Raw genomic sequence first — 15,344 nt, forward strand, 5'->3', positions numbered from 1 at the left:
AAATGTTATCATAAAGGAGAAGACTTGCTCTCCCTCCTCCAATCCTCTGGGCTGTGAGCAGTACTCTAGTATCACTTCTAGCCCTAGTCACTCTGAACAGAACTGATCCAGGGACTGCAGCTATTCAAGTCACATCATCCCAAACTTCAACAGCACTTGTCTGATGTGCTGCTCACCTTCCGTCCACAGCAGTATCCCAGGCTCTGCATGACAGGATCTATTTCCTGCTCGAAAACTTCTGCCAACTTAGAGCAATACTTGTACACACGTGATGTCTTGCGGTTGTACAGCCATGCATTGTTGAACATGAGCCAGATGTCATCCACATACTGCCATGGCTCTTGGTACTGCCCCGTGTCCAACTTCCTTTTGATAGTAGATAGGTCCATGGGGGTTTTCACAATATCAAAGTAATCCTGCAGGACAGAGGCATTTTTCTGAATCATAAGAGGTTAATGCATTACTGAATCTGTTTGTGTATATATAGGATATCATAAAAAAAACAATTTGTCTTCATCAACAAAATCAGGCAATGAGAAGAAAAATGGTGTGGTCATTTGAGCACCTGTTTTTTTGGAGATTTTTAAAATCAAAAATACAGAACTTAGAAGATTACAAATATACCTGATGTTTAAGAAACCTGCTGCCTTCCCCTGCCCCATAAGAAATGTGTTGCATACATATTAGTTCACCTCTTCATAAATGTGGTTATTAAATTCCAATAAATATAATTGTAAGATATACATTACAAAATGGTTATTATGTACGCTCATATTCTCACCTATAGCAGGTGATATTAGCGGTGTTCATAGTTCTGTGTTCAAAACTCCTGGAAGGCTGGGGGTATTTCCAGCCATTGCACGTTAGCCTCTAGTCATACAGCTCAATTGTACCAAATCCTAAAAGCAGCCACAGACTAAGCCTCTTGGCCAAAGACAATGCTGCACAGTTAAGTTGCTGGGGTGACAACTAAATTCCTGGATCCAATGGAAGCAGCCCTACTGGATCCAGGAGTCAGTATCTATTTTGCGCTAAGGGTGAGAATGGAAGTTGGGAGATAAATTATTTTTTAAAAATGACCTTAAATTTTAATTGTTCCTTTATTTGTTGATCTTTGTAAGTTTCTATGTGGACCGATGTTCTTGCTCTGCACAGAGTACTAGTTCCATTGACTATTAGCGATAAAAAAGGTTTAAAAATAATGTTACTGGGGTAAATGGAAAGAAAAAAAGCTAAAAGGTCCAGGATACTTTGTGCTATGAGTAAAGTCCTTTGACCCTTTGGAGGTCTAAAATACAAAAATATGCAGCTGAAAGAAGGTAAATAAATTTTTAAAAAGAAACACACACCCCTAGATCCATGTTCCATTAAATAATGGAGCTGGGAGCTAGTCACCTGAAAACTCTCTAGCATAGGCAGCAGCAAGTGTGGTACACCTTTAATCACTCTTACTCCCAATTGGCTGTGTGTAGGTCAGACCTGCAGCAAGCATCTGGCACAACAAAGCTCACATCTAACTTGTCCAATTGGGACTTTTCACTACTGGGGATTTTTGTGCATCACCATCTGTTAAACTTTCCCACCCATCCAACCACAACAAATGCTAAGTTTGAGGGGGTTCTTAAGACTCCAACTGACATTAAAACAAGAAGCTTAATGGAAGAAGGTAGCTTAAAATATTTGTAAAAGCATGAATTAGTTTTCACACTCATATTCCAGTAAATGTCTAATGTATAAGTAATAATACACAAGAGGGCAAACTGTACAAAGCTAGAAATAGGAATTCAAATTGTAAGCAAAGAACAAATGTCTCATTAGGTATTTAAATGGTTCATAGTCAACCCTAAGGCTACAAAACCAGTCTGACTACAGCACATATTTTTATCTGGTACAATATGGGATGTCTTATAGAAAAATGCACAGTTTGCTTCAATTGTTACTGATTTGCAACCTTTCATGACAAAGCTTCCCCTAAATGCTGAGTACTGGTTCATGTTTTGTTTGGATTAGTATGGATTTTTGTGTATTATATTTTTACTGCATTATGCAGCCTCATGGGGATACAACAGACCCAAACATTAAAAAAAGGAGAAAGTATTCTTCATGGGTGTGAACTGATAGGTAAGCAAGGTACAAACATACATCCAAGGAAGCAAGTCCTTTTAAACAAATGTTTATTCCAAATCTATTCCTGTAGAGGAGAGGATGACTAAACACGGGCTGTGTTTCGGCAGTACTACCTATGTCAGCAGTCTATTCCACTCTATACACAACTTCTGATCCTTGCATCAGAAAAGAGAGTGTAGAGACTGGAACAGACTGCTGACATAGGCAGTATTACTGGAACACAACCCATGTCAAACCATCCTCTTGCTGCACCACATCAGTGTTATCTGGAATAAATGTGTGTTTTTAAGAAGACTTGCTTCCTTGGATGGATGTTTGTACTTCACTTGTTTGCCTATTTGATATAACACAGACCTTACAAACTCGCTATGCATACCCATAGAGATGGTTACATTATTCAACTATTTAGAAGTCATTCAAATGAGGTTCTAAAAAATGTTCTTAAAAAGAAAAAAATGCTTCAGATTGCTGCCTTTAAAAGTAAAATACTTGCAAAAAATAATAAAGCTCTGTGTAAAACTTGTAGGCAACAAGCAAGTGGTGTTTAATGTATTGTCAGATGTTGCAGAATACAGCAAAGGAACTTACTTGTAGTAGGTGTTCTCCGAGGACAGCAGGACAATTATTCTCACATGTGTGTGACATTATTCACAGACCCTGGTGTGAATGCTTGAAAAAAAGTTGTACTGCTTTAAAATCTTGAGACAGCACCTGAATGCACATATACGAGTGCTTCCAGTTGGACCTCACGAGCACAGAACTAGTAGTACAAAATTAATCAAAAGAATGCAATTCCAATATGAGGAGGGAGGGTATGTGAGAATAATTATCCTGCTGTACTCAGAGAACACCTGCTACAGGTAAGTACCTTTGCTTTTCTCTGAGAACAAGCAGGCCATATTAATCTCACATGTGGAAATCCCTAGTTATCAGGCTCACCAAAAATAAGAACTTTAGGATAATAGAAACTTGCAGTGGTGAGGCTGAAGTTCAATCAACCTAAAAACATATATGCACTCTTGTGAAGCTGCAGCCTGGAACAGAACAAAACAGGCATAGGATGTGGAGTTGGATTCTAGATGCCAAACAAACTTTGCAGAACCAAATCAAGAGTCAAGTCAGGTGTCTTGCTCAAGGCAGTAATGATATGTGAAATATGGACAGAAGCCCATGTTGTGACCTTGTATATCCTTTCAATGGAGGCTGACCTCAAGTGAGCTACTGATGCCATGGTTCTGACATTGTAAGCCTTCACATGACCCTCTAGAGGCAGCCCAGTCTGGACAAGAGCAAAAAGATTCACCAGTCAATTTGAAGTTGTACGTTTACCGATGGTAACCCTCATCCTCTTGGGGTCTAAAAGAAACAAAAAGCTGAGTGAACTGTCTGTAGGGCTTAGTCCACTCAATGTGAAAGGTCAGTGGCCCAGTGCAGTGCAGTGCAGTCCAAGGTATGCACTGCACTTTTGCCAAGATGGATATGAGGTTTGTGAAAAAATGTTGGAAGGACAACTGACTAGTTCAGATGGAACTCCAACATCACCTTAGGAAAGAACTTAGGGTGTATGTGTGAAGAACTACTTTATTGTGATGAAATTTAGTCTAAGATAAATCTATTACTAGGGCCTGAAGTTCACTGACCCTGTGAGCTAAAGTAGTTGCCACCAAAAACAAGACTTTCCAAGTCAAGGACCTTGGAGAACAGGAATCTCAAGACTCAAAATAACTTTCAATAGCTGGGCAAGGATGATGTTTATGTCCTATGACAAATGGAAACTCTCATGAATCCAACAATTAGAGGCTGTCCAGAGATGGGCTTACCTTCTAAACAAGAATAAGAAGCACTAATTGCACCGAGATAAACACTTACAAAGTTGGTTTTGAGACCAGACTCAGAAAGATGTAAAAGTTGCTCAAGCAGGTTCTGAATAGGGAATGAAAGTGGATCTAGGGACTTGCCCTCACACTAGACAGCAAACCTCCTCTACTTAAAATACCTCTTTGTGGAATCTTTTCTAGAAGCCAACAAAACCTTGGATTTAAGGAGGCAAATTCCAAACTCTCATCATCTAGGCTGTGAGGGCCAGAAACTGAAGTGTGGTATATAGAAGAAATTCCTCATCTTGAATGATAGGAGTCAGAAATCATAATAATTCCAGAAGGGGGAACCAGATATATCTGGGCCAATATGATGCAATGGGAATCACAGTTCTCCAGTCTTGCTCGAGTTTCAACAAAATCTACCCTAAAAGAGGTATGAGAGGATACACATACAGAAGACCTGTTTCCCAGTGGAGGAGAAAGGCATCCAACACTAGTCTGTTGTTTGATCTGAGCCTGAAAAGTACTGAAGGACTATCATTGAATGGCGTGACAAACAGATCCACCAAAGAGATGTCCTATTCTTGGAAGTTTTCCTAGGCAATGCCCAAACTGAGAGACTACTGGATTTTTCTGCCAGGTATGTGGCTCTGAGAACTATCCTATTTTAGACAGCCCAGTTCTACATCCTGAAGTCCTCCTGACACAGAGGACAGGGTCCTGTTCTGCCTTGCTTGTTGGTGTATTACAACACAACCTAGTAGTTTGTTCAACTTAGTACAATTTTGTTAATCAGCCAATCTCCAAAAGCCTTACAGTGGTCCAGATCTTCTGGAGTTCCAGCCAGATGATATGAAAATCCTTCTCCTGAGCCAACCAAGAACCTTGAGGGTGTAGCCCATCCAAATAAGTTCCTCACCCTAGATTGGATGTCATCATGCATCAGTCATCAGCACCTTGTGGTGGTGAAGAATTTGGAACGAGAGTCCTACAATCAAATTGGATCAGATTGTACACCAGAGAAGGGACCATCAGCTCTGGTATTATTTGGATGACATCCACCAGATTCCCAAAGGCCTGAGACCATGGGGAATCTAGGGTCCAATGGGCTGTTCTCATGTGTAACTATGCCAAGGGAGTGACATACTGTGGATGCCAGTGACAGTACAAAAGCGCGCCGGACAAAGGCACGCCGACATTACAGAGCAGACAATTGAGTGCAAGACTCCAGTGCGCCGCCGTAAAAGTTTATTTTAAAGAGCTCTGAGGGGAGGGTGTGTGTGGGGAAACCCCCACTTTACTTAACAGTGTTCGCACTGCCGTTGGGGGTGGGGTGGGGAGTGTAACCCCCCACATTATACAGAAAACTTAACTTTTCCCCTAAAAAACAGGGAAAAAGTTGTTTCCTCTATAATAGGAGGGTTCCAACTACCACAACGGCAGCGCAAACACTATTAACTAAACTGGGGGGGGGTTCCTCCCTCACACCCCCCCTTGCAGCTCTTTAAAATAAACTTTTACGGTGGCGCGCTGGAGTCTTGCGCTCAATTGTCTGCTCTGTAATGTCAGCACGCCTTTGTCCAGCACGCTTATGACTGTGAACCGTGGAGGCCATGTGACCCAGTCATCTCAACATCTGCTGGAAGATGTGAAACAGAGGCTAGGCTGACTAGTATGCCACCAAGTCACAGGGAGAAAAGCTTGTGCTTGCACTGTGTCTAGCAATGAAAGTCTTCTGTTTGCTGGACTGGTTCAGACAAGACTTGGGGTAGTTTAAAATGAACCCTAGTAGTCCTCACTTGAACAGTTTTTTGCATTGACTCATGCGCACTCCATTGATGTGCTCTTCACCAGCCAAATGTCCAGGTAGGGAAACACATGGACTCCCAAGTCTGTGTAACGATGCTGCTAGACTTTTAGTAAAGACCCTGGGAAATGATGCAGGCCAAAGGGTAGCAAGTAGTATTGCAAGTGATATGTTCCCACTTGAAATCTGAGATTTTGATACTTCCCAGTCACAGCAAGTATGTCTGTACAGGAATCCTTCAAATCTAGAGAGCAAAGCCAATCTTGTTCCTGACTCATTGGGAGAAGAGAGTCCAGGAAAACAATCATGAATTTTTCTTTGACCAGACATTTGTTCAGGGCCCTTACATCTAGAATGGGATGTATCCCCCCTGTCTTTTTTGGAAAAGCACAGTTACTTACCGTAACAGGTGTTATCCAGGGACAGCAGGCATATATTCTCACATGTGGGTGACGTCATCTACGGAGCCCCGGCGCGGACAGCTTTTCAAGCAAACTTGATAGAAGTTTCAAGTTTGCACACTGCACCACGCATGTGCGTGCCTTCTCGCCCACTAGAGGGCGCATCCCACCTCGTGGTCCTCAGTTCCATAACTAGCAAGGAAGCCATCCCCGGGGAGGCGGGCGGGTTGTGAGAATATATGCCTGCTGTCCCTGGATAACACCTGTTACGGTAAGTAACTGTGCTTTATCCCAGGACAAGCAGGCATGATATTCTCACATGTGGGTGACCTCCAAGCCAACCAAAAAAGGGTAGGTGGGAGGATGGCAATTTATGAAAACAGGTTACGTAACACCGACTGGCCAAACCGGCCATCGTTTCTGGACAAGGTGTCCAGACAGTAATGAGAGGTGAATGTATGAACCGAAGACCAAGTGGCAGCCTTACATATGTCCTCCATCGGGGTGGATCGGAGGAAAGCTATCGAAGCTGCCATCGCTCGGACCTTGTGCCCCGTGACTCGACCCGGGGGAGGAAGGCCAGCCTGAGCGTAGCAAAAAGAAATGCAAGCGGCCAACCAGTTAGACAGAGTGCGCTTGGAAACTGGGTGCCCTAATCGATTGGGATCGAAGGACAAAAACAATTGAGGAACCTTCCGATGAGGCCTGGTGCGTTGAAGATAAAATGCCAACGCCCTCTTACAGTCAAGCGTGTGAAGCGCCGTCTCGCCTGGATGGGAGTGGGGCTTCGGGAAGAACACAGGAAGGACAATGGACTGATTGAGGTGGAAGTCAGAAACAACTTTAGGTAAAAACTTAGGATGGGTGCGGAGGACCACCTTGTCGTGATGAAAGACAGTGAAAGGGGGGTCCGCAACCAAGGCTTGCAACTCCCCAATCCGCCTGGCGGAGGTGAGGGCAATTAGAAACACCGCCTTCCAAGTCGGAAATTTCAAGAGGGACTTGTTGAGTGGCTCAAACGGGGGTTTCATCAGTTGAGCCAGAACCACATTCAAATTCCACACGACGGACGGAGGCTTAAGAGGGGGACAAACCCTGAGTAACCCTTTCATGAAGCGTGTCACCAAGGGATGGAGTGACAGAGGGCGTCCCTCCAGAGGTTGGTGGAAAGCAGAAATCGCACTGAGATGAACCCGCACCGAAGTGGTTTTCAAGCCGGAGCGCGACAAATGAAACAAATATTCTAAAACCGAGGATACCGGAACTGATACCGGATCCAGGTGAAAAGACGAGCACCAGGTGGAAAACCTGGTCCATTTCTGCGCATAGCAAAGCCTCGTCGAGATCTTGCGGGAGGCTTCCAACACCTCCTTCACCGATTGAGACAGGTCCGGAGGAGTCAGGGAACAAGAAACCAGGCTGTCAGGTGCAATGACTGCAGATTGGGATGTAACATGGATCCTTGACTCTGAGACAGCAGAGAAGGAGAGACAGGCAGGGGAAGAGGCTCCCTGGCACTGAGTTGGAGCAGCAGGGAGAACCAGTGCTGACGCGGCCACCGAGGTGCTATGAGAATCATCGTGGCCGTGGACGATTTTAGGTGTACCAACGTTCGCATGATCAGAGGGAACGGAGGGAATGCATACAGGAACCTCCCTTCCCAGTCGAGTAGGAAGGCATCCGCTTCCAGACGGTCCTGCGAGTACATCCGAGAACAATATAGTGGTAGTTTGTGTGTCTCCGGAGAGGCAAACAGATCCACCTGTGGCGTTCCCCAGCGAGCGAAAACCTCGCGTAGAACTGCTGAGTGTAGAGTCCACTCGTGCGGTTGCAGAAGTCGACTCAGTTTGTCCGCCAGGCAATTCCGTTCTCCTTGGATGTAGACCGCCCGGAGGAAGATGTTCCGGGAGGCCGCCCACTCCCAGAGGCGAAGAGCTTCGGAGCAGAGGGGCCATGACCCCGTTCCTCCCTGCTTGTTCACATAATACATTGCCACCTGATTGTCCGTGCGGACGAGGACCACCTGGTCCTGCAACATGTGAACGAAGGCTCGAAGTGCTAGGAAGATGGCCCGCAGCTCTAGCACGTTGATATGACACCGACGGTCTTCTGCCGACCACAGGCCCTGCGTGCGAAGACCGTCGAGATGGGCTCCCCACGCGTACTCCGAGGAGTCCGTGGTCAGGACCTTGTGAAAAGGCGGAGTGCGGACCAATAGCCCCCTGGACAGATTTGAAGAGTCTGTCCACCAACGTAGCGATTTCCGCAAAAGCGGAGTCACCGAAATGAGGCGAGACACCGGGTCGCACTCCTGACGCCACTGGGATGCGAGGGTCCACTGGGGGATCCTCAGGTGTAGCCTCGCAAACGGCGTGACATGTACCGTCGAGGCCATATGGCCCAGCAGCATCATCATGTGCTTGGCCGACACCTTCGACAGTTGAGAGACCTGGCGACTCATCCGTACCAAGGCTTCCAACCGCTGGGTCGGCAGGTAGGAGCGTAGGCGCACCGTGTCCAGCACCGCACCTATGAATTGAAGAGACTGCGACGGCCTCAACTGAGACTTTGGAAAGTTTATCTCGAACCCGAGAGTTTGCAGGAAGGTAATAGACTGTCGGGTCGCTGAGATAACCCCCTCCCTGGTCGGGGCTTTGATGAGCCAATCGTCCAGGTAAGGGAACACGTGGAGTCCCCGTGACCTGAGGGCTGCTGCAACCACCACCATGCACTTCGTGAATACTCGTGGGGACGCGGCCAGGCCGAAGGGCAGTACCCTGTACTGGAGGTGGAGGTCCCCCACCTGGAATCGTAAGAATCTTCGACAGGCGGGGTGCACCGGAACATGGGTGTATGCTTCCTTCAGGTCGAGGGAGCACATCCAGTCCCCTTCCTCCAAGAGGGGATACAGAACCGGGAGAGATAGCATTCGAAACTTCTCCCGGGCCAGGAATTTGTTGAGCTTCCTGAGGTCCAATATGGGGCGCAGGTCCCCGGTCTTTTTTGGGACCAAAAAGTAGCGGGAGTAAAACCCCGTACCCCACTGGTCCTTGGGGACCGGCTCGACCGCCCGAAGCTTCAAGAGGGCTTTGGCTTCGGTTATAAGGGTCGGTAGCTGCGAACGGTTGCAGGGGACTAAACTCGGGGGACTGTCCGGCGGCGAGGACACAAAGTTGAGCGAGTAGCCCTCGGAGACGATCCGGAGCACCCAAGCGTCTGAGGTAATCCCGGTCCATGCCTCCCGGAAGGACCGGAGACGGCCCCCGATAGGAAGGGGTTCCTGTGAAAGTGCGGAGGGGAACCCGCCCCGTCCGCTCAGCCCGTCAAAAGGAAGGCGCTGGCTTAGAAGGGCCCTGCGCCGGGGCTTGGGTTTGTCCCCCTCTGCCTCGCTGAGACGGACGTCTCGGAGGCGGTCTCGAGAAAGCCGGGGTCGACTTCTGAGGGTATCGGCGCTGCGGAGGCCGAAAGGGTTTCTGAGGCGGGGGCCTAGGTTTGGGGCGGACCAGGGATGCTAGAGAGCGCTCCTGTTCCGACAAGCGTTTGGTCGCCGCATCCAATGACTCGTCGAATAACTCGGACCCCACACAAGGCAAGTCTGCCAGGCGTTCCTGCAGGTTTGGGTCCATGTCGAGGGTGCGAAGCCAGGCCAAGCGGCGCATGGCCACCGCGAGGGCCGACACCCTCGAAACCAGCTCAAAGGCGTCGTACACTGCATGGAATAGGTACAACCGCAATTGAGACAGGTTGGACATAAACTTGTCGAATCCTGCTCTTTGGGAGTCCGGTAACGAGTTTCGATATTGAGGAAGATCCTTCACCATACCCCGCAAATAGGAGGAAAAGGTGAAGGCGTAATTTAGAACCCTGGTGGCCATCAGGGAATTTGAATAGAGGCGACGGCCAAACTTGTCCAGGGTCCGCCCTTCCCTGCCTGGTGGAACCGTCGCAGAAACCCGTGAGGGCTGTGATTTTTTAAGAGCTGACTCCACCAGAAGGGACTGGTGTGAGAGCTGCGCCTTATCGAACCCTTTAGGAGGAATCGTTCTATACTTCGATTCCATTTTTGAAGGTACAGACGTGACTGTAAGAGGGTTTGACAAGTTCTTCAGCCAGGTCTGCAGAAGGACGCTGTTGAGAGGGAGTCTAGGCACCTCTCTAGGAGGAGTGGGGAGGTCCTGTTCCTCCAAAAATTCTTTGGAATACCGAGAACATACCATCTGGTCAATCCCCAGGGCTTGGGCCATGTCCTGAACGAAGGATGAAAATGAGGACGGCCTAGCCTGGGGAGACGGGGTTCTCGACCGCCCCACAGAGGAGAGGGGGGAGGCCTCATGGGAATAATGAGGATCCCTAACCGATCCCGAATCCCAGGATCCCCTCTCGAGGGCCCTCGAGGGGGAAGGGGAAGTTGTCCTCCTCGCAGAACCCTTGGGTGAGGACCCCGGGGTTCGTGGGACACTTTCCCGTTTCCTCGGCGAGGCGGCCCGGGAAGACTTCCCACGAGGTGAGCGGAGGAGCCTCGGATTGTCGAGGCGCAACTCCGACACCTGCAGCGCCTCGCCCCCGAACGACGAGGAACGGTCGCGCCGAGGCGAGCCTCGAGGTCGCTTAGACTTCCTCGATCGACGCCCTGTCCGAGGTCGCGTCGAGGTCGAGGCGTGTCTGGAAGACCCGGAGGAAGAGGAGGAAAGACGGCGCACTCTGCGCAACTTTTCTTTGGGCCTTACACTCCGCTCAGGGGGTTCCCCCGAGGTCGAGGTCCGGGGCGGGGCCGAGACCGAGGTGAACGGGGTCACTGTACCCGAGACCGAGGTCGCCGAGGCCGGGGCTCCCGCGGTCGAGGGGGCCGAGGCCGGGGCCTCCGAGACCGAAGGCGCTCCGGCCGAGGTCGAGGCCGCCGGGACCGCAGCACGCTGCAACACTTCCAGGGCTCCCGATAGCTCCGATGAGATCAGAGCTCGGAGGAGATCCTGGAAGGCCGGAATCCCCACGAAGGTGGGGAGTTCCGAGTCCGGGGCACACTCCCTGGAGGGCGACCTCGGTCTCGAGTATTCCCTCGGGGTGTGCGGAGTCGAGGTCCGATGCGGGGCCGGGGTCGACCCACCCGCTTTGGCCTGACTCGAGGATGGCTTCTTTGCTGAAGGGGATGGAACAGAGGACTTACCCGAAGCTTGCTTCACTGACGACGCCTTCGAGGATGAGGGTCGGGGCGAGGCCGAGGCCCCTGAGGACGCCGGGGCCGACGTCGAGGCCTTAGGCGGCGCGTCGACGGCGAACAAATCCGCCATTCTGGCCTTGCCGCGACGTAGGGCCCTGTTTTGGAAGGTAGAGCAGCGATCACACGACTCTGTCGGATGTTCGGGCCCCAGACAGACAATGCACCACCGGTGAGGGTCAGTGATGGAAAGCAACCTCTCGCACCGGCTGCACTTTTTGAATCCCGTAACAGGACGGGACATCCACGAAGAAAAAGAAGAAGGCCGGGAACGTACCGACGTCCCCGGCCACGGCTTCCGGGAGCCCCCGGAGCCAGACGAAAACGAAATACTTTTTTTTTTTTTTTTTTTGAAAAGAACCGAAAAGAAAAAAGCAGTACCGCGAACTAATTCGATGGAAAAACAAACTAAACGCGGCAGCTAGAAGGCAAAAACACTGGAGCTCAGATCCACAGGGCTTTCTTGCTCCGCGGAAAAATTTGAACTGAGGACCACGAGGTGGGATGCGCCCTCTAGTGGGCGAGAAGGCACGCACATGCGTGGTGCAGTGTGCAAACTTGAAACTTCTATCAAGTTTGCTTGAAAAGCTGTCCGCGCCGGGGCTCCGTAGATGACGTCACCCACATGTGAGAATATCATGCCTGCTTGTCCTGGGATAAAAGGAAGTATCTGGAATAGAATCCCAGCCCCTCCTCTCAGGTAGAAAGTGTTCAACCACATTGGTCTTCAGAAGGGCAGAGTTCTTCTAGTAGTACTTCTCTTTTTCTAGAGCTATATGAAGTGGCTCTCTGGGGGGCAATTTGGTGGTCTCTCTAGCCAATTTAGAGCACAACCTATTTGGACTATTTGTAAAACCCACCAATTGGAGGCTACAAGCACCTTTCTTGGAAAAAACAACAATTCTGACTCCTCCCTAATGGTAGGTCTTCTAGAAAAATTACCTTTATTTCAGATATGCTATGCTGAAGCCAGTCAAAAATGTGTCCTCTCTTTTCACTGGATCACTGACTGGGTCTTCTGCACACATGTTGATGAGAACGAGCACATTGGGGTTGAACTGGCTGCAGGGCAAGAAGAATTATACCTATGCCTGTTAATAGTAGGATGCACGCTTCTACTTGCCCAAAAACCTCCTAAAAGAGGAGGGTGCAGAAGACGCATTCTGGGAAAATGTGTCGATGGTATCAGTATGTTTTTTTTATAAGGTCCACAATCTCTTCCAACTTCTGCCCAAAAAGATTATCTCCATGACAAGTGGCATCCGTCAAATCTCACGTAGGCATGAGAGTGTGCATCACTATACTTTGGGCAAAGATCCTGGATGCCACATCAAAAGTATCATAAGCATCCCTGGATAGAAATTTTCTACGGGTCTTCTGCTTTCCGGCCATATGACAAAGAGATTCAGCTTGCTCTGGAGGAAGAATGTCCACCAAATCAGCATACTACTTATAAAGGACTGCAAGTAGATGTTCATGTTATGACTGTATACGGAAATGAGCCTAGAGGCCTGATATCTTCCACCCAAATATTTTCTTGATCTCATACATGGTGTCAATCTTCTTGGGCAGGACCGGACTGACAGAGGTGACTCCCACTTCTTTACCTGCGAAGAGGGACAGTAATAGCTTCTATCAGTGAATCGTGGTCCAGGACTTCAAACATCTCAGTCCTGGGCTTGTCTTCCATCTAAAAATGAATTAGGAGCAGCCACCAACTCTAACAAAAGATAGGAAGGAAAGACCATCAGGAAGAGATTTTCTTCTTTCCTCAGGTGGAGAAGGATCTGATGTTATTCCATATGATGCTTTCTCTGAAAAGGAATTTGGATTCTCATCAGGCTCCCATGAATGGTCTATGTGAGCAAAGACATCCTCATGGTAGGCTGATATCTTGCCTGCCTTGGACATGAGGAACAATGTCCTAAGTCTGAACGGCGCCAAGACGTAGTTTCTCCCCTGGATTCCAGTGAAGCTTACTCCACTGACGAGGGAGTTCCCGGATGGGCTGGTGTCAATGCCAACACTTCAGGCATTGAATACCACACCATAGACTGAGGGCTTTACAGTATAGTCTGAGCAGAAGTCATGGTTGGTCCAAGCATCCTCGAGACCGATAAAGACTGCCATTGCCAATAGCCTTGCTAGGTGCTCTTGGAACTTGGCCTGGATCTGCTCATCAAGGGCTGATATTAGTAAAAGCTGAGTCGTCGGTTCAGAAACAGCCTGCATAGTTGTTGGTGCCAACTTGGTTACTGGTTCTGGCTAGAATGAGACTTGTGCATAGGTATCTCTTGAAAGGAGAGGGTGTGGCTCCTCCCAGCATCGACACTTCTCAAGTGCCACATCCCACAGTGCCTTCGAGCTCCTAGCACTGTGACAAAGGGAATCAATGCTTGTGTTTCTTTGTCTTCGCCCAAAGCACAGCACTGAGTTCGCTCGATGCCAACCAAGACGATGTTGAACTCCAACGTCTCCTAGGTGTCAGGTCTGATGCCAACCAGTCTCAATGGTCCTGCACAGTTGCTGGTATTGAAGCAGGTGGAGACCCATTCAATGAACAGCGACACCCAATGCAGGTCTCTGTGCCATACAGGCCCAATGGTCTCACTGCTGATGAACTCGACAACAATTTGGACTCGGCTCTAAAAATTTTCTGTTTTTGGTCTTCTCTGGAATTCTATGTTTTTTTTCCCACATACACAAGCAAAGGTGACAGCTTAGAGTTCGCTATGTTTGGATTGGACTTATAATACAATACTACTACATTGGAAATGGAGGTAATAGAAAAAAAAACAAAAAAAACCCCCAAACTAATAATACATTAGGGATAGGAGTTGTATGTTTTCAAACCAAACACTGAATACACCAGCAATAGATGTCAGAAGCAGAGACGGTCTGATTGAAGATTCCCAATAGCTTTAAATGTTGACTCGATCAATGACATGAAAGGAAAAATGACTGTGGCTAAATCAAACTTGATGGTGAAAAAAGGGACACTAATGAAAAATGAAGAGGAAATTATTGGCCAATGCTCAAGTCAGAGAGGGCCCTTCAGCCATGAACCCCCCTCCCCCCAAAAAAAACAGGAAACTTAGTAAGTTGACAAAAAACTAAAAATGATTAAGGGAAAGGAAGAAAAAAATACCTGAAGGAAAATAAAATATTCACAAGGGAAGGCACTACACATAAAAAAATATTGCTCTTCCAAACGAGGATGAGAAGCTGGCACAATAAAGTTTTCCTCTCTCCAGATAAAACACTGATCCTGCGCTTGCGGGACCAGAAGGAAGGTACCTGTGCACGCATGGTCAGGCACTGTCAAAGCTATACAACACTTTTTCAAGCATTTGCACTGGGACTCTGGGGATGACATCACCCATATATAAGATTAATATAGTCTGCTTGTCCTCAGAGAATTCAGTTTTACAACATATTCAGTTGATATTGTAGATAAAGCACAGTTACTTACCGTAACAGGTGTTATCCAGGGACAGCAGGCAGCTATTCTCACATATGGGTGACGTCATCCGACGAAGCCCTGATGCGGATGCCTCACAGGCAGACTTGCTTGAAGAAACTAGAAGTTTCGAGTCACCCACACCGCATATGCGCGAGTGCCTTCTCGCCCAGTGCACCGGGCGCGTTTCCTCAGTTCAGATAGCTAGCAGAGAAGCCAACCAGGGGAGGTGAGTGGATTGTGAGAATAGCTGCCTGCTGACCCTGGATAACGCCTGTTACAGTAAGTAACTGTGCTTTATCCCAGGACAAGCAGGCAGGCTATTCTCACATATGGGTGACCTCCAAGCTAACCAGAATGAGATGGTGGGAGTGTTGGCAACTTAGAAGAATAAATTTTGTAACACTGTTTGGCCAAACTGTCCATCCTATCTGGAGAAAGTATCCAGACAGTAGTGAGAAGTGAAAGTATGAACCGAGGACCAAGTAGCAGCCTTGCAAATTTCCTCAATAGG

At 48.3% G+C, this 15,344-nt stretch overlaps 1 protein-coding gene across 4 annotated transcripts in view; it reads right to left on the minus strand.

Moving 5' to 3' along the window:
- Window positions 1–15,344, minus strand: part of EP300 (E1A binding protein p300) — a 532,137-nt gene that overhangs the window by 177,741 nt on the left and 339,052 nt on the right. For 2 of the 4 annotated variants that reach the window (XM_033935072.1, XM_033935074.1), the window contains exon 18: window positions 177–416. In XM_033935072.1, the coding sequence (XP_033790963.1) occupies window positions 177–416 (240 nt within the window). Of the gene's footprint in view, window positions 1–176; window positions 438–15,344 lie in introns of all 4 variants that reach the window. The other 2 variants (XM_033935073.1, XM_033935071.1) reach the window with 1 other exon arrangement.

Source organism: Geotrypetes seraphini, chromosome 2 (assembly GCF_902459505.1).
Source record: "Geotrypetes seraphini chromosome 2, aGeoSer1.1, whole genome shotgun sequence".
NCBI classification, from domain to species: Eukaryota; Metazoa; Chordata; class Amphibia; order Gymnophiona; family Dermophiidae; genus Geotrypetes; species Geotrypetes seraphini.